We start from the raw sequence: 16659 nt of genomic DNA, 5'->3' as shown, positions 1-16659 counted from the left end.
CTGTTAGGGATCGGTATCCGTTACCTTTAATAGAAGATCAGATCGACCGACTCGGAGGTAATAAATATTTTACCGCGTTGGACCTGGCGTCCGGGTACTATCAGGTACCGATGAGTGCGGATTCGGTAGAGAAAACGGCCTTTATTACACCGGACGGGCACTACGAATTTCTGCGAATGCCGTTCGGGCTCACGAATGCCCCTGCTGTTTTTCAACGACTGATCAATGCAGTTCTGGGGTCGTTGAGGAGTTCGGTAGTCTTCCCATACATTGATGACATTATAATACCGTCGACCACTATTGCGGAAGGACTAGAGCGTCTACAATTGGTTGCGGGAACATCATTTGACCCTCAACGTAAGTAAATGTTCGTTCCTGATGACGACAATTGATTATCTCGGGCAAGAAATAAGTGCAGATGGTGTAAAACCAGGGAGCAGGAAGGTGGAAGCCGTGATGGCCATGCCAAAACCAACCTGCGTTCGAGGAGTGCGCCAATTCCTCGGTTTGGCGGGATATTTCCGCAAATTTATTAAAAATTATGCGACTTTGGTGACCCCATTGACGAGATTGACTAGGAAAAATGTTGCGTGGACTTGGGGAACGATGCAGGAGAGCGCGGTCGCGGCGATCAAAAAGGCGCTAACAACGCGTCCCGTCCTCGCGATTTTCAATGGTGCGCTCAAGACTGAGTTACACACCGACGCCAGCTCTTTGGGTTTAGGTGCTATACTATTTCAGTATACGGCGGAAGGTGAGCGACGAGTAGTCGGATATTTTAGTAAGCAGACGACGCATGATCAGAGCAAGTACCATTCTTACGAATTGGAGACGATGGCCGTGGTGTTTGCTCTTCGACATTTCCGAGTGTACTTGCTTGGGTTGAGTTTCACGGTCGTTACGGATTGTAACGCGCTTCGTACGACGTTCACCAAAAAGGATTTGGTGCCGCGAATTGGACGATGGTGGTTGGAAGTGCAGGATTTCAATTTCGCCATCGAGTATCGCGCGGGCACGAGAATGCAGCACGTTGACGCGCTGAGTAGGAATCCTGTGCCAAGCGTAGACGTTTACCCGGTAGATGTGACCGAGGCGGATTGGATTTTGTCGGCTCAATTACAGGACGAGCAGTTGTGTCAGGTCCGTAGGATTCTCGCGGAGAATGTACGGAATACCGACACCAAGCAGTATTTCTCCAATTACTTATTAAAGGGAGGTAAAATTTACTGACAGTTGGATGACGGACGCGTTGCGTGGGTTATACCGCGCGCGGTGCGTTTTCAAATTTGTCGCTTGTGTCACGACGATGCGGGGCACTTAGGATTAGAGAAGACTTTGCGGCGGATCCGTGAGAATTATTGGTTTGCGGAGATGACGCAATTTGTAAAGAAGTATATTAGATCGTGTCTGAGTTGCGCCTATTATAAAAAGACGGCAGGAAAGAAACAGGGAAAACTCCACCCTATTGAAAAGACTCCGGTGCCTTTTTACACGCTGCATGTCAATCATGTTGGCCCGTTCGAGACGAGTGCCGAAAGGAACAAGTACCTGCTGGTCATTGTGGGCGCCTTCACGAAGTTCACTATTATTGAACCCGTGAAGGACACGAAATCGAAGCGCGCAGTAAGGATACTGTTGAGTATTGTTCATCTGTTTGGGGTACCAGCGCGGATTATTAGCGATAGAGGCACCGCTTTTACGGCAAGAGCATTCAAGATATTCTGTACTACGTACGGGATCCGTCATGTTTTGAATGCAGTTGCTACGCCTCGCGCCAATGGGCAGTGCGAGCGATATAACAGAACGATTGTCGCGTCGTTAGCCGCTACTGCAGCCGGCAAGGAGTCGGACCGTTGGGACGAATACGTCAAACAGGTGCAGGGTGCCCTAAATACCACATACAATAAGGGCATTGCGGCGACGCCTACAGAGGCGTTGATGGGGTATAACCCGAGGACCGTTGCAGATGCACGGCTTCTGCAGGAAGTGCAGACGGAGATGCACCGGTTAGACCTTGGCGATTTACGAGGGAAAATCTCAAGACATATCACGGAAGATCAGAAGCAGCAGAAGAGGCGCTATGATCAAGCCCGTCGAGAAGCCACGCCGTCGTATACAGAGCTCCACGAAATAAAATATCATTTGTTAAAGAATATTCGGAGTTCTATTCTTGCGTTTATTTAGTCGTCTTACATATTGCTGCTTACTTGGTGAATTATAAGCGACTCTGTTAATAGCGAATTCAGTGTGGTCAGTAAAGCATCAGCATAATAAATTCCTCTGTCGCGAGTTCGAGTCCCGTTGAAACATTCTTAAACTATTCTTTTTTTTTTCACTTTTTTTTAAAAATACATTCGTTAAATATGACTTATTTATAACTAATGTTCGGATATGTTAGGAAATTCGAGACAGCTCGCCTAAACATTGGCGCATGGACGACAGGGCGCGATGCTGCGATGCCAGCCCCCGTCATAAATAACGTCGAAGGCCCTTCAAGAGCCTTCATTGACGGGGCTACGCAGAGACTTTCCCAGGCCGGGAAAGTCACTTCTTGGCCAGCTATCGTCGAGAATAGAGCTCATCGAAATAAAATATCATTTGTTAAAGAATATTCGGCGTTCTATTCTTGCATTTATTTAATCGTCTTACAGATATATTTTTTAAAACAAACAATTTCCATTATGATGTACATGAACTTGGGTTATAATTTTCGAAAAAGCAGTGGAAACAAAATTTTTAATCACCATGTACATCGAATGAATGCTTTAGATTCACAACTGCAAAATTGTTTATTTAATTCTACTGGGAATACCGCTTGATTTACGTTAATGAAATGTACTCGATTTTTTGATAGCCATGATGCGTATCAAACATATCTATGTAGAATAGAGATAAATATATTGAAATTCATTATACAAATAGAAACAAGTACAGCAATGTCTCGAAATAAGTAACTCGATCGGGACCGGCGAATTGCTTATTTCGAAACAGTTATGGTATATTCGGCTTGACCGTTCTCGAGCGTGACGAGGAGGAACCCGTAGACAAAACAGGGGGTTCGGTGTAGCGGCAAACTATAAAGTCATCGCTCGAGCACGGGTGTTATACTTTGGAGAATGATAGAAGATAACATGCTTTCTCATTTTAAGACTAGTAAAATCGAACGAATGGAACGTATACATGTACAACTAACAGTAGTATCCCGGAGAATACACACGCCAGAGAAAGAGAAAACATTACACACATTCTGTCCTCTTTACGCTTGGATTCTCTGCTATCGATGACTATTTCTTCAAAACAACTTGCACGCAAAGAATCACTATCCATTTTCAAACTTTCAAACCTTCCTTCATGTGACTGTCACGATAAAACGAAATAAACTTACGACCAAACATAAAAATCGTTGTAAAGACTTATTCACCTACAGCAAGTAGGTATTCCGGCATGATATGTTACGTTAAAAAATTAATTTTAACCTTAAAATATGCGTAAGGTAATATATAATATGCAGTATATAGTACATGATATCCAAAAAGTATATTTCTGATAGAAAATTGAAATATAAAAAAAATACATCAATCGGGATTCGTACCCGGGGTCAAGCAGCGTTACAACCTAATACTCTACCAATCCATTCAACGAACCTTGCTAGATGCTTTTATTGTACATCGAAAACAAATACCCATTCTGAAAAAAGCCAAAATGGTTTTGCAGTACTACATGCGTACTCAACCCCCATAGGGTGTCATTGCAAAAGCGATTGCAACATTCGTCCCTTCCCTTTGTTAGTGTACTTTCTCTTATGTAATTACGTATATTCAAAAATAATGTTCATAAACGTTTTACCTTTTTTATTATACAATATTTTTTACATTGCATACTATCATTACATTCAACAAATAACAATTAGTACTTTATTATGTTCGTATCATATTACAAATATCATATCAGTTGTTTATTATTTACTACTTTGAAATTAGCGTAACAGACTATCCTGTATCAATTAATTCCAATGCAATATAACAAACTTAACATACACATGACGTTTCTTAACAATATAATATTGAATATAAATACATATGCAAAAGTAAAATATATAAGCTCGGGCGCTTCATACTTTTAGTACGGTACTGAACCATGCTGAAAGGCATTTTTAGATTATCGGCACACCAGCAGCAGGAGAGACGACACCAGCGCTGTGGTGTGCTGTGGTGGAGAGCGTGAAACTCAAGCCATTGTGCAAGCGCATCAGTCTTCTCGATTTCATAACGACAACACCATTGTAATTTTATGAGGCGAGGAAGCGACCTTTCCGGCTGATTTTGTTTTTAAACTGTTCCTTATAAAATACCGTTGCGGGGGACAGTTACACATTTTGCAATTTCGCTTTTGAAACTGGCTAAAAATACGTTCAAAGACAAGAAATTTTTTTTTTTCAATTTTTTCCAAAAAACGCTTGACTTGATTTACTTCCCCTGATTACGAAATGCATAATTATGATATGTTTTTTTCATTATTGTGCCTGAAAAACGGGAAAAACTATCTAGTAGTTCACCTACTTTCCGTTGGTGGCGCCAGTTTATCTCCTATGCACCCTAAGCAGATATTAACATAAAACTTTGACCAATCAGAGCGCGCGTATACCGTTGGAGCGGCCGCGGTAGCGAAGGCTACGCCACAGCCGACTCTAGTACTAGCCATGCTGAGAAACGTGGCAACACCGCTCAAGTCTATCGAGAGTGATCGAGAGTCCTATTTTCCAATATGAGAGTCTTGTGCTTCGTGTCATAATTAACAGTTTGTTCAATAGAAAACTATACTAATGTACACCATTTGTTATTAATTATGTAAAAGTGGTATATAAATATTGTGACTATAGTAAGTAAAAGTAGCTTAAAAGTATATTAATATCTGCAAATGTAGTATAAATTTGATGGACTCTGAAAGTAGTTTGATGTTATGATGCATTAAACTTCAAATATTTACAGTGGTTTGAAGAAAATATAAGTGTGAAGGAAGATAAAACCTTCTTTGGACCAAATTGAAGTGTTTTAAAATTAATAAGAGATATTTTTAACTTAATACAAACGTGAAATAGACAAAATTGTTGGTACGAAGTCAAAGAGGTTAAGTGAACGCGTGGAAGAGATGAAGGGAAGCTACCCAAGGAAAGAATTGTGCAGTTAATTCAAGAGTGTGTTACAAGTAAATTTCCTCACCACCCTAGGGGTATTCCCATGGCGCGTTACCTTCTTTAATCATAATCGGAAAATGCAAAACAATGAATATCTGATTGAATGCTAATATATGTCAATTTATATAAAATATGTGTATGATTTTCAGAGTTTACAAATTGGGACTTCAAGTTAGCATCATTAATTATGGCTTCCATTATGGCATAGTGAATATATGACTGAATGCGGTCATTGCTTTTTCTGTAGGAACAGAAAGTCCTCCTCTTTGTAAGCTATCAAAATATTTGTCGCCAATAGTTTTATTTATCCTCCACAATTAATAATTTACATATATTACAATTTAATTTTTTGCCAATAGAATGGGACCCATAACCAGATACGTAAATTTTAATGGAATCATCAACAACACAAGTGGATAAATATTCAGTTTCGAAGATTCCCAGAAAAACAAGTTACATCAATGGAAAGTTTTAGTCTAATATTTTTCTCTGCATGAACTACTTCATTGTATGAAACGTGATAATTATGTTACGTATACAGAAACTCTCCGTTTTTAGAAGCTCGCGTTCATTAATCTTATTTTATCTACCCTTCTGGAATTTGGAGCTCGGTCTCACTGGAGTGCATCCTGCAGCTGCATCCTTTTAATATCATCTTTGACTCGCGTTGCGTGGGATACTTTCTAATCTACCCTTTTCCCAGGGCACACAGCTGCCGACCTCAGAGCAACGAAAATCCTAACCGTCAAATTTCCTAATATGGAAATCACTGACGGTTCCCGACCAACATTTAGGGGTATATAAACCCACGATTTTCGTTGCTCGGGGGCTAGTACGAAAGAGTTACTCGTTAGAGACACATTGATCATCTGCAGAGTAGTACTCTAGTGAGATCGGGCTTCAGTTCCTTTCGATCGTCGTTACCATATAGATCCGCGAAGACGGTTTTAAAATCTATTACGGCCATAAAAGTACTCTCGACCCCCGCATCGCCAGTGCGTCAACACCGCGCAACACTTAGGTAATTTTAACTTCATACACTAACCGCGACAACACGACACTGGACACTTGTAATTAGTATAGTTATTTTGAATATATACTCTTTGTGTAAACTTAAATGTCTGTAAGATCAATCATCAAACCTTTACTTTGAAATCACCAATCCTAGCCAGTGTAACGATCCCACAACATAATAACTTTACCGCTCGAGTTATTATTCTATTAAATTAACAAGTTGCGAGGCTTTATCCGCGACGCGTAGTATTCATTATCGATACGATTTAGTCACTGTGTACTCAACCCGAACTCCTAAACTTAACCTATCCTGCGGTTACCCTTTACTGGGAGATACCGATTCCTAGCAGCTATCTGACTTCGCGTCAGAGTCGTCTGCACTTTTTCCAACAACCTCACAGTTCGAACCTTACCCTACGGTTACCCTTTACTGGGAGATACCAATTCCCAGCAGCAACCTGACTTCGCGTCAGAGGCGTCTGCGTTTGTCTCCAATAACCAAGACAACCAAACACCTTACCCTACGGTTACCCTTCACTGGGAGATACCGATTCCTGCAGCTATCTGACTTCTCGTCAGAGTCGTCTGCATTGTCTAATCTATCCTCAAATCTTCGGCACCATTGATACACAATAAATAATCGTATTGGTTCAATTCTCAAATCTACCCCACTCGCTGGGCTCACACGCGCGTCGCTATCGCCCTGGCTCGTAACAATTACAACCAAATAAAAGTTTATAGTTTCCAAATCGTTTCTCTAATTTTTTAGTTCACAATTTTCCTGCTAAAAGATAAGATATGTCAAAAGTTTGAAAATAGTACTACTCTATGAGTAGTAAAAGAACTCTAGTACTTTGATGTAAAGCTTTCCAAAAATCTAACCATGTTAAAAATTTCTTTAAATATTCATATTTAAAATCCTTAACATTCAAAATCGGTTTACAAAATTTGTTTCTTTTCCTGTTACCTTTAACACTACTTGTATTATTGTATAATTAAAATCTTTCATAACTGCGATTGTTGAATGATGGAAAATATTATTTACTAGAAAAACTTTTTGCCTATCAAAATTATTAAGAAACAATGACTTATAGTTTAATTTATAAGCTTTCTTAATAATTAAATATTTTTCAAAATCGTAAACTGTACGTAAATGGTTAAATTTAGCTAATCTTTATTCATTTGTATAAAAGTAGGGGAAAATAAAAGTTTTATTTAAATTTGTTAAATTTAACCAGTTATTTCTTATATTTTTCATTATATGAACAAAGTCAAAAGAAAGAAAAATAGTTTTATGAAAAGGCCGGTAGAGGGAGACATAGTAGTTGGGTGGCCGGTTGTACCGAGAGGTCGGGAGGCTGATAGGGTAAGTTGGGTTAGGTATATCGAAGCCGGACTCTTGCACTGTTGCCATTTTTGTCTTAGCACGGCTAGTACTAAAGTCGGCTGTGGCTAAGCCATTGAGCTCTATCCTATTAGGATAATTCCTAGGATATAATATATATTGTGACGTAGCAGATTCCCACATCACAAAGAGGTGAACTCTCCGCGGGGAGCGAGACCGACCAAGATCGAGAGCGCCACCAGGGTAACTCAGGGTTATGACTAATTTGCGTATCTGAAGGGCAATAGCGTTGGGCTAACGACGGCAACAACGAGCGATGCGGCTTAGAGGCTACCGATCCCGTCCAACCCGGCGCCGGCTGCACGGACTGGCCAGATGAAGCTCAAATGCACAGGGGCTGCAGGATCTTGGTAACAGCTCCTGGATTCCGCTACGACCTTCAGGGGGCAGGAGGCCGTTTAGGATAGCGACGTCAGCCGGGTTCTCGAGTGCACCGAGACCCGGCCCGCTCCAGAGTCTTCGAGGGATGCCAGCACCAACACGCCACTAAAGTCGCCGAGGGACGAGACTGGACAACCGCCGATGACGAGCGCGCCAATAACGCGATTTGAATTTGGCCGCCATAAGGGCCGCGTGCCGCCGACCATTGAGGTGAGGCTGGGGGGAAGCGTTATTTCGTTAGCGACACACGTGGTGGACGGTACGGTAAGCGCTTCCTCCTTTACCTCACGCTCATGGATAGGATATCGTGAATTGGTCGGGTTACCTGGTGGCTGCCGAGCACCCTGTCGGGCAAAATAGCGTTGTTAGCGGGAAACCGCCTTTGCGTAGGATATCGAGCAAATTAACGAACATCTAGTCGCGAGTCCATTGTAACGCGCACGTGTTTGAATCGCTGCCGGTTAACGTTCTCGTCGAGAAGGTCGAGCCCACCGCGACCGCGTCAAGACTGTCCGAATATCGTTTCCAAAGTCGCTTTTGTACGAATCGCGACGGAATTTGGGCTATCGTGAACGAAATCCGCACGTGTTTTCGAAACGTAGTTCTCGTGTCGGTTACCGGTCGTCCCGGTGACCTTTGACGCTACGACAGCTCGGCAGCGTACACCGAATTCTGTAATATCTTTCGCATACAATATATTCTATATTATTTTAAACGAGTGCTGTGTTAATCCGCCCCGTCTCGCCGTGAAGACGGCTTTCCCAGACTTCCTTTCCTCGCCGACGATCCACGCCCCTCTCCGCGATCCGGATCGCTAGCCGTGGTAAATTTCGCGACGTTCGGCTTCTCACGCCGGTATCTCCTGATACCTGGCGCTCGGGTTTTCCCGTAAAGGCGTGAGAAGTCGGAAAACTCTCACTTTGCACGCTTCCCAACGCGGATCGCGGACCGTGTCGGGAAATCACGTTGCAATATGTATAACTCCTAGGATTAGGATATATCCTATTAGGACAGAGCTCAATGGGCTAAGCGGCCGCGCTCATACGCGAACAAGTGACTCGCCGTGCATAGAAGGACATTGACGCGGCCGCTTAGCGCGTAGCCTTCGCTACCGCGGCCGCTCCAACAGTATTCGCGCGCTCTGATTGATCGGGGTTTTAACGAGGCTTCGGACAACATTTTCGCTAAGGAAAAAGTTGTTTCAAATCACCTCCCGAACCACCCCTTTCAAGGTGTTACAAAATTTTTGGGACACCCTGTATATGTATAAAAGTTGTGATATAATACTCGTAACGTAATGTTTTTATAGTAAAGAACTAAAATGCATTAGTATGACCTCATTAGGTTACAGTACGCGTAACCGTAACCATCGTTTACCATAAACCAAGCGATAGGCAAAATGATTTCAAAATCCGAGGTTTCAAATAAATCTGAAGTTTGCCGGTATGTTTGTCTCGTTTCCTCTTTTGAACATTTTCCGAAGAAGGAATGAAGCCTAGTGGTTTGCTCATGTATAGGATAGAGAAGAAGCAACAGTATGAGTGTAAACAGGGCCGGCGTTAGGGGGGGTGGCGCGGTCGGGCAACCACCCGGTGCGCCAGATTTTTAGGGGTGTCGCAATCCGGTGTAGATTAGTAAAGCTACTATATATTGTAGTTTAACAATCTTTACAATCTAGCTACAGATTCATCGTTTGATATTATTACCTTGTCTTCATTTCTTAAAAATTTTAAGCCTCTGAAGGGGCGCCATAATAATCTTGCCCGGGGCGCCAATATTGCTAAAACCGGCCCTGGATACATCTCTGAGTATTCTTCGCATAACTCTCATAACCTGATTGTGTGGTTCGAAAGTAACATCCTCTTCATCGCCAAGTAATAAACTAGCAGCCATATAAATTGCCATTTTTATTAATTTCAGGTTAAAAACTTTTAATAAGTTTTAATAAAAAAAAAAAAAAAATGGGCTCCTCATAGCCCATAGGTTACAATAGATTCGTTGTAACCATTGGTAGATTATGAAAAGTAATAACCTATAACAAAAAATTAGATATTCAAAGTGCTGAAATACTAAAAATTTATTTTCAAACATATAACCATATTTTCAATTATAGTCCTATTTAAACTTCTCGCTATAAATTGGCAACGTAAGGTTGACGATGGCCAAACAAAACCCGTTTTAATGTGTTTTGTCTGTAAAATTATTTCAACCTCTATCCCTATGTTATAATTTATCCACACAATTAATATTATTGCATGCTAAGGAGTACTTTCAATTTTCATTTATAATTCTATTTTTTTGGGGGGGCGACTAAGGGCGCCAGTTTTACGGTCGTGTTAGCTACTTTATTGGCGCTAAACCAGTGCGCATGCGCGACTGGGAGCCAATCTGGTATCATTATCTCTATATTCCTATGTCCGTGGCATTGATCAACACTAGTGCACACCAAGGTGCACACAGGTGCACACTAGTGTAAATGTACTCAATGTTGATCGTTAACTTCTCAATTACTAATATTTTAAAATATTTCTCTACAACAACCTCTGTAACCAATAATGGCTTTTTATAAATTGTACTCAGCATTTCGACAAGTAACATTAAGCAGGCAAAGTATGTATTAGATTTAAGTTTTATTTAACCTAAAAGTAGAAATATAACTTATATCGTTTCTATTTATAATTAACATATGTTATTATTGCATTGTTTTTACAGACAATGTTATTGGAAGATATCTTTCGTCCTATTTGTCAGGAAAGCAAAGTAGTGTTTTGCCACCATATGTTTCTAATAATCCAATGTGTATAACATATCCTGCAATGCACATTACATTCAAACCAAGAACACTTAATATAGATTTTGCCAATCCAGATGGTGTTAAGAACAAAAATATAATTGAAACACCATTTAAGAATATACCATCTATGGAAGAACCTTTAACGCAATATCCGAATCAACATGACATACCATTAGTGGACAAATCTTTCGAGTTACCACCAAGTGAAAATGTTTGGGAAAAACTAGCGGTACGTCTAATAGTGATTAGAAGACATAAAATGAAGAAACATAAGAGAAGGAAGCTTCGTAAAAGGATGAAATATCTTTGGGCAAAAATAAGACTTAGACGTAACCTGAGAAGAGAAAAAGAATTTCAAGCAGAATTAATTAATAAAATTAAAGTAGCTGAAGCATTTGATCCAAAAGCATATGTCAATGAAAGACTGTCTATTCTGCAGAGAGAATTTATACCAAGAACATATAAAGGTGAAATATTGCCACAATATGAAATCAAACAATTTCTTGATAAAGAAAAAGCTCAGAAGGAAAGACGTGCAAACAAAGTATGGTTGAAACTGGATTAAATGTATGTAGTGAATAAATAAATGTTCTTCTATGAACTTTGTAAATACTTCAATTCTTTTTCATTATACAAATTAAACTTGATCTTAATAAAAAACTTTAAAAAAGTAAAAAAATTACGCCAAGTACATGAAAAAGTGGAAGACGAAAAGGAGTAATCACAAAAAAATAGATCTCCATAAAAAGCTACAAGAAAGTAGAAGAAGATGTGAAATCGAAATGAGCTGCCAGTACATGAAGGCCCTTTTCATTAAAGTGCAAAGACGACACTGTGTAACACAATGTAAAATTCTCTGATTTCAATTATATGTGGCTAAAATGCTGTGTTCAACAATGCGAACGTTCAGACCCTAATGACTGCTCATTTCGATTTCACATCTTCTTCTACTTTCTTGTAGTTTTTTATGGAGATCTCTTATTTTTTTGTGATTGCTCCTTTTTGTCCTCCACTTTGTCATGTACTTGGCGTAATTTTTTTACTTTTTTGAAGTTTTTTATGGGGATCTCACTTCTTTTTGCAAAGATAATTTGCATAGTGAATGACTTCAAATACTTTTTATATTATATGTATAGTAATTTGTGTACAATACATGGTGCGTGTAGCAGCTTATGGCGCAGAACGTAATGAACATTGAACTGTAATTACAACCACAATTAATACTTTCCGAAGAAAAAAAAAATATACATGTTGAATTGAGTAACCTCCTGCTTTTTCGAAGTCGGTTAAAAATATGTATACATTTTTTGAATTTCGTGGCTAAACTTGTTTTTCTACTCATAAATCATCAACAGTTACTCATGTTGTGTCGTTATCTTGTACCATATTCGTGTAATGACCATCGAGAATACTTTCACCGTGTTGGAGAATCGCTGCCTTAAGTTTATAATAGTGATCTCTCATTTGTATTTTAGTAGTAGGTATTGCTATGATGCAGAAATTTTCCACTTTCGTTGTTCCATTATTATTATGATGGAACAAAAGTAATTTTGCAATAAGAATTTGTTTAGATGCAGTTACATTGACTTCCTTCATTATGTGTATGAATTTGAACTATCACAATTATTGCAAGGACTTTTCAGATTTATCCATCTTGTGAAATTGTATTTTATTATATCTTTAAATTCAAATGATTTTTTCAACATCTTGGGCAAGGCAAGGTGTATCACACAATTTCTTTAAGCTCTACATAAATAGTCAAAATTATTATTTTTTTAATTGAATAAAGAAAAAGAAAGGGAGATGGGGCAACAGAAGCGAATATATATATTTCATATGATATTAATTATAAACATTTATTTGTTTAATTTATGAATTAATATGAGTACCAGCAACTTTTTTTTCTTGTTGCAAGAAATTTAAATGTTTATGATGTAGTGATAAAATGAACAAAGAGATTCACTATTACTTACATACAATATATTGTATTAGATTATAAAATTAATCTAAGATGCTTCTCCATCTACAACTTTCTCCAGACAACCTCCACGTCTGTGAGTCCCCTTCGTTTCTATAAGCTGTACATAAAGTCTACATTGAAAACACTTTGGTGGTATAGATCTATATTAAAAACAGTTTCCTGTACGAATAAAGTTATCGGGCAATTCAGATTTTGAAAACTTACTTTGCAATCAAAATTGATAAATACTTTACAACACTTGCTGTAATTTGTTAACGACAACCTCCAAGCCTGTGGGTCTCCTTCGTTTCTATAAGCTCTACATAAAATGTCTAAATTAAAAACACTTTTGTGGTATGAATCTATATCAATAAAATAATTTTTGGAAAAAAAAATATAATCGACTTCGAAAAAATATTAAAACTGCACTAAAAAGTATGAAATAATTTCTAGTTAATTGATATGAATACTCACCAGTTCTAGGTATAATTGCTTAAAAGTATGAAATAATTTCTATTTCATTTATATTAGATTATATTGAATAATATATTAAATTTTTATTTCCTTTATTTATACACATATACTGTCTACGTGAAGGTACTGTCTGAGAGGGTTTGATGTATTTGTTTTGGCAATGGGGAGGAGGCATATAGCGTACAGTTAATGTGTATACTATCTACACGGAAATACTATCTGAGTAGGTTTGGTATGGTATTTGGTGGGGTCGGCGATATTGAATAGTGTTAATGTCTATGATGTCTAAAGTAGATATAATGATACCAATAATTTCAGGGCATATGTTTCGTTCCTCCGAGCGAAAGTGAAACCAAGTTTTGTAATTTTTTGAATGTAAGTAATTGTTAATTTTCCACCGACTACGAAAAGGTTATTTAACATAATTTAATATAAAAGAAATAAAAATCTAAAGACGCAACAGCGTCTCGACGCCAAGTACATAAAAAAATAGCCTCCCCGTATATGTCTGGCGCTGGCGCTACCCCGTATCTTTTACTCGACAAAACGCGATTCCAACCTAACCCGAAACTTCTGTCATTAATATCTCGTCACGCCTGCTGTATTTTCGAAATCTAAAGGCATTTTTCTCATGTAAATCGCACATAAGCTTTCGAATAAAACGAAAATCAGTAAAATCGGTCCACGAACAACAAAGATATCGTAATATCATGTCATGAATGTGTCAAAACGGCAGCATTTTTCTTTTCCTTTGACAAGGAATTTTTCGTCAACACTTAGCCAATAGGAGCTAAGGCCGTTCGTCGATTCGTCGACTCTCGGAATCAGTCGGCAAGGCTCGTCGGTCGGAATTGTAATATGGCTGTCACTCATGCCGCTCGTTCATTTTTAACCTGTAACTGTCAGTTTGGATTTGTGTCATTTGGTTTCTTACAACAAGACTTTCTGACATGCATTGTGCGTATTTTTGAAAACTTAAAGGACTGTAACTGGAATTATAATACAATAAATTGTGCGTTACCAATAGTGGATCTCTTTGTACATTTTCCCACTTTGTTTATTAACATTTAAATTTGTTACAACAAGATTTTCTGCCACGCGTTGTACATACTTGTGAATTTTATTCTAATACAATACATTGTGCGTTACACATAGTGGATCTCTTTCTTTATTTCTCATTTCATGTTTAACATTTCAATTTCTAGCAACAAAACATTTTGCGATGCATTGTGTGTACTTTGGAAACATAAAAGACTAAAACTGGTATTATAATATAATAAATTGTGGGTTAGAAATAGTGGACTTCTTTTTCCATTTCATACTTCATTTTTAACATTTAAGTTTGTTACAACAAGACTTTCTGCCATGCGTTATGTGTGCTTTTGAAAACTTAAGAGTCTGAATCTGGTATTGTAATATAATAAGTTGTGCGTTATTCATATGACATTAATTTTATTTGTAAATAACACATACAAACCTTATTTTACTTGCAAATTAATGTAGAGCTTGAAATAAAAATACATTTGTCTTTTATTATCGTAAGCATAGAGTCTACAATATACATAATGTGTCTAAAGTCAGATATAGGAAAGAGACCAGCTTCAGTCCTTTAAGTTTCCAAAAGTATACAGAATGCATGGCAGGATGTCTCACTGCAAGAAATTTAAATGTTAAAGATGAAGCGAGAAATGAAAAAAAGAAATCAACTATTTATAACGCATAATTTATTGTATTAGAAATTAATATTAGATTAGAATAAAGTTCAGAAGTAACGCAGACAGCGTGGCAGAAAGTCTTGTGGCAAGAAATTCGAATGTTAAAGATAAATCGAAAAATGAAAAAAGAAATCCACTATTTGTAACGCACAATTTATCGTATTGCAATCAGTTTCACTCCTTAGAATTTTCAAAAGTACACACAATGCATGGCAGAAAGTTTTGTTGCAAGAAATTTAAATATTGAGAAAATGAACAGAGATGCACTATTGGTAACGCACAATTTATTGTATTACAATAATATAGAAAAAGAGAGGTCAGATTTAGTTCTTTAAATCCTCAAAAGTACGCACAATACATGACAGAAAGTCTTGTTCCCAAAAATTTAAATGTTACTGATAAAGTGATTACAGTAATATAGCAAATAGGTGATCAGTTTGAATCCTTTAAGGTTTCAAAAGTACATGGAACCCATTGCAGGTAGTCTCATTGCAAGAAATTTATTAAAGAAGACATGAGAAATGAATACAGAGATCAACTATTTCTAACGCATAATTTATTGTATTAGAATACACTTCATACGTTCACAGAACGCATGGCAAAGAGTCTTGTAACAAATTTAAATAATGAGAAAACGAGAAAATGAAGAGAGATCCACTATTCGAAATAGATAATTTATTGTATTACAATAATATAGAAAAAGAGAGCTCAGACTTAGTCCTTTAATTTCTCAAAAGTACCCACGTCACATGACAGAAAGTCATGTTGCATTTAAATGTTACTGATAAAGTGATTACATTTTTTCTTTAATAAATTTCTTGCAATGAGACTTCCTGCAATGCGTTCCGCGTACTTTTAAAACCTTAAAGAGTTCAAACTGATCTCCCATTTTCTATTATTTGAAGTCATTCACTATACAAATTATCTTTGTAAAAAGAAGTGAGATCCCCATAAAAAACTTCAAAAAAGTAAAAAAATTACACCAAGTACATGAAAAAGTGGAGGACTTCAAGAGTAATCATAAAAAAACAGAAAATCCCCCTAAAAAAATTCAAGAATGTAGAAAAAGATGTGAAATCGAAATAAGCAGCCAGTACATGAAGGTCCTTTCCAGTAAAGTGCAAGGTGACACTGTATAACATAATATCAAATTCGGTGGTTTCCAACTGTGTGCAGCTAAAATGCTGTGTTCAACAGTGCAAACGTTCAGACCCTAATGACAACTCATGTAAACTGACTGCTCCGCACTTTGGCGGTGAAATGAAGAAGCCAAATAGTGTATCAACCACAAACGGAGACTGTTTAGACATTTGCCTAGATGTTGCTCACGCCTGGCAACATGACCATATATGGTCATGTACGATTGCCAACAAAGACTATAAAAACAATAACACCTTGTAAAAGACAGTTCTGAGCACATTTTGAATAAAGTCATTGTTGAGAGTACATCGCTGGAGTTACGATCCTTCGACTCATCATCGAACACCGGTGAATTCCAATTCTTTAAACGCTCCGAAACCCACGATATCCCAAAACCCTTTAAAAAACGTCTGAGGGCACAACATTATATTAGCATATTTTGGGCTGAATGAGGGCTCATTCGAAAGAGGAAGGTCCAACGAAGGGTGCTCTGGTCATGATTGAACGATAGTGTGTTGATATTTAATAATATCAGCGTCCAAAGTTGAACAAAAGTCGAGGAAAACATCCGTAGAATGGAAG

The 16659-nt window shown here is 38.0% G+C and overlaps 2 protein-coding genes and 2 long non-coding RNA genes across 5 annotated transcripts in view; all 4 read left to right on the top strand.

Moving 5' to 3' along the window:
- Positions 1-3674, top strand: part of LOC128878104 (uncharacterized) — a 5274-nt gene extending 1600 nt beyond the window's left edge. For both annotated transcript variants that reach the window (XM_054125995.1, XM_054125993.1), the window contains one exon: positions 2399-3674. In XM_054125995.1, the coding sequence (XP_053981970.1) occupies positions 2399-2479 (81 nt within the window). In that variant the 3' untranslated portion in view covers positions 2480-3674. The remainder of the gene's footprint in view (positions 1-2398) is intronic.
- Positions 3675-4720: 1046 nt separating this feature from the next.
- LOC128877995 (uncharacterized) lies at positions 4721-7099 on the top strand. The gene is made up of 4 exons (XR_008457329.1): positions 4721-4878; positions 4989-5205; positions 5344-5462; positions 5554-7099. It is a non-coding gene; the product is annotated as an uncharacterized LOC128877995 (long non-coding RNA).
- Positions 7100-10414: 3315 nt separating this feature from the next.
- On the top strand, positions 10415-11400 carry LOC128878418 (uncharacterized). The gene is made up of 2 exons (XM_054126615.1): positions 10415-10604; positions 10707-11400. Exons 1-2 carry the CDS (start codon positions 10550-10552, stop codon positions 11351-11353), a joined length of 702 nt encoding a protein of 233 aa, XP_053982590.1. The 5' UTR covers positions 10415-10549; the 3' UTR covers positions 11354-11400.
- A 3584-nt stretch (positions 11401-14984) lies between these two features.
- On the top strand, positions 14985-16383 carry LOC128878419 (uncharacterized). The gene is made up of 2 exons (XR_008457401.1): positions 14985-15253; positions 16052-16383. It is a non-coding gene; the product is annotated as an uncharacterized LOC128878419 (long non-coding RNA).
- Positions 16384-16659: the final 276 nt, after the last annotated feature.

Source organism: Hylaeus volcanicus, chromosome 6 (assembly GCF_026283585.1).
Source record: "Hylaeus volcanicus isolate JK05 chromosome 6, UHH_iyHylVolc1.0_haploid, whole genome shotgun sequence".
Taxonomy (NCBI): Eukaryota; Metazoa; Arthropoda; class Insecta; order Hymenoptera; family Colletidae; genus Hylaeus; species Hylaeus volcanicus.
The sequence above is the reverse complement of the archived record's forward strand: the minus strand, read 5'-3'. Positions and strand labels throughout refer to the sequence as shown.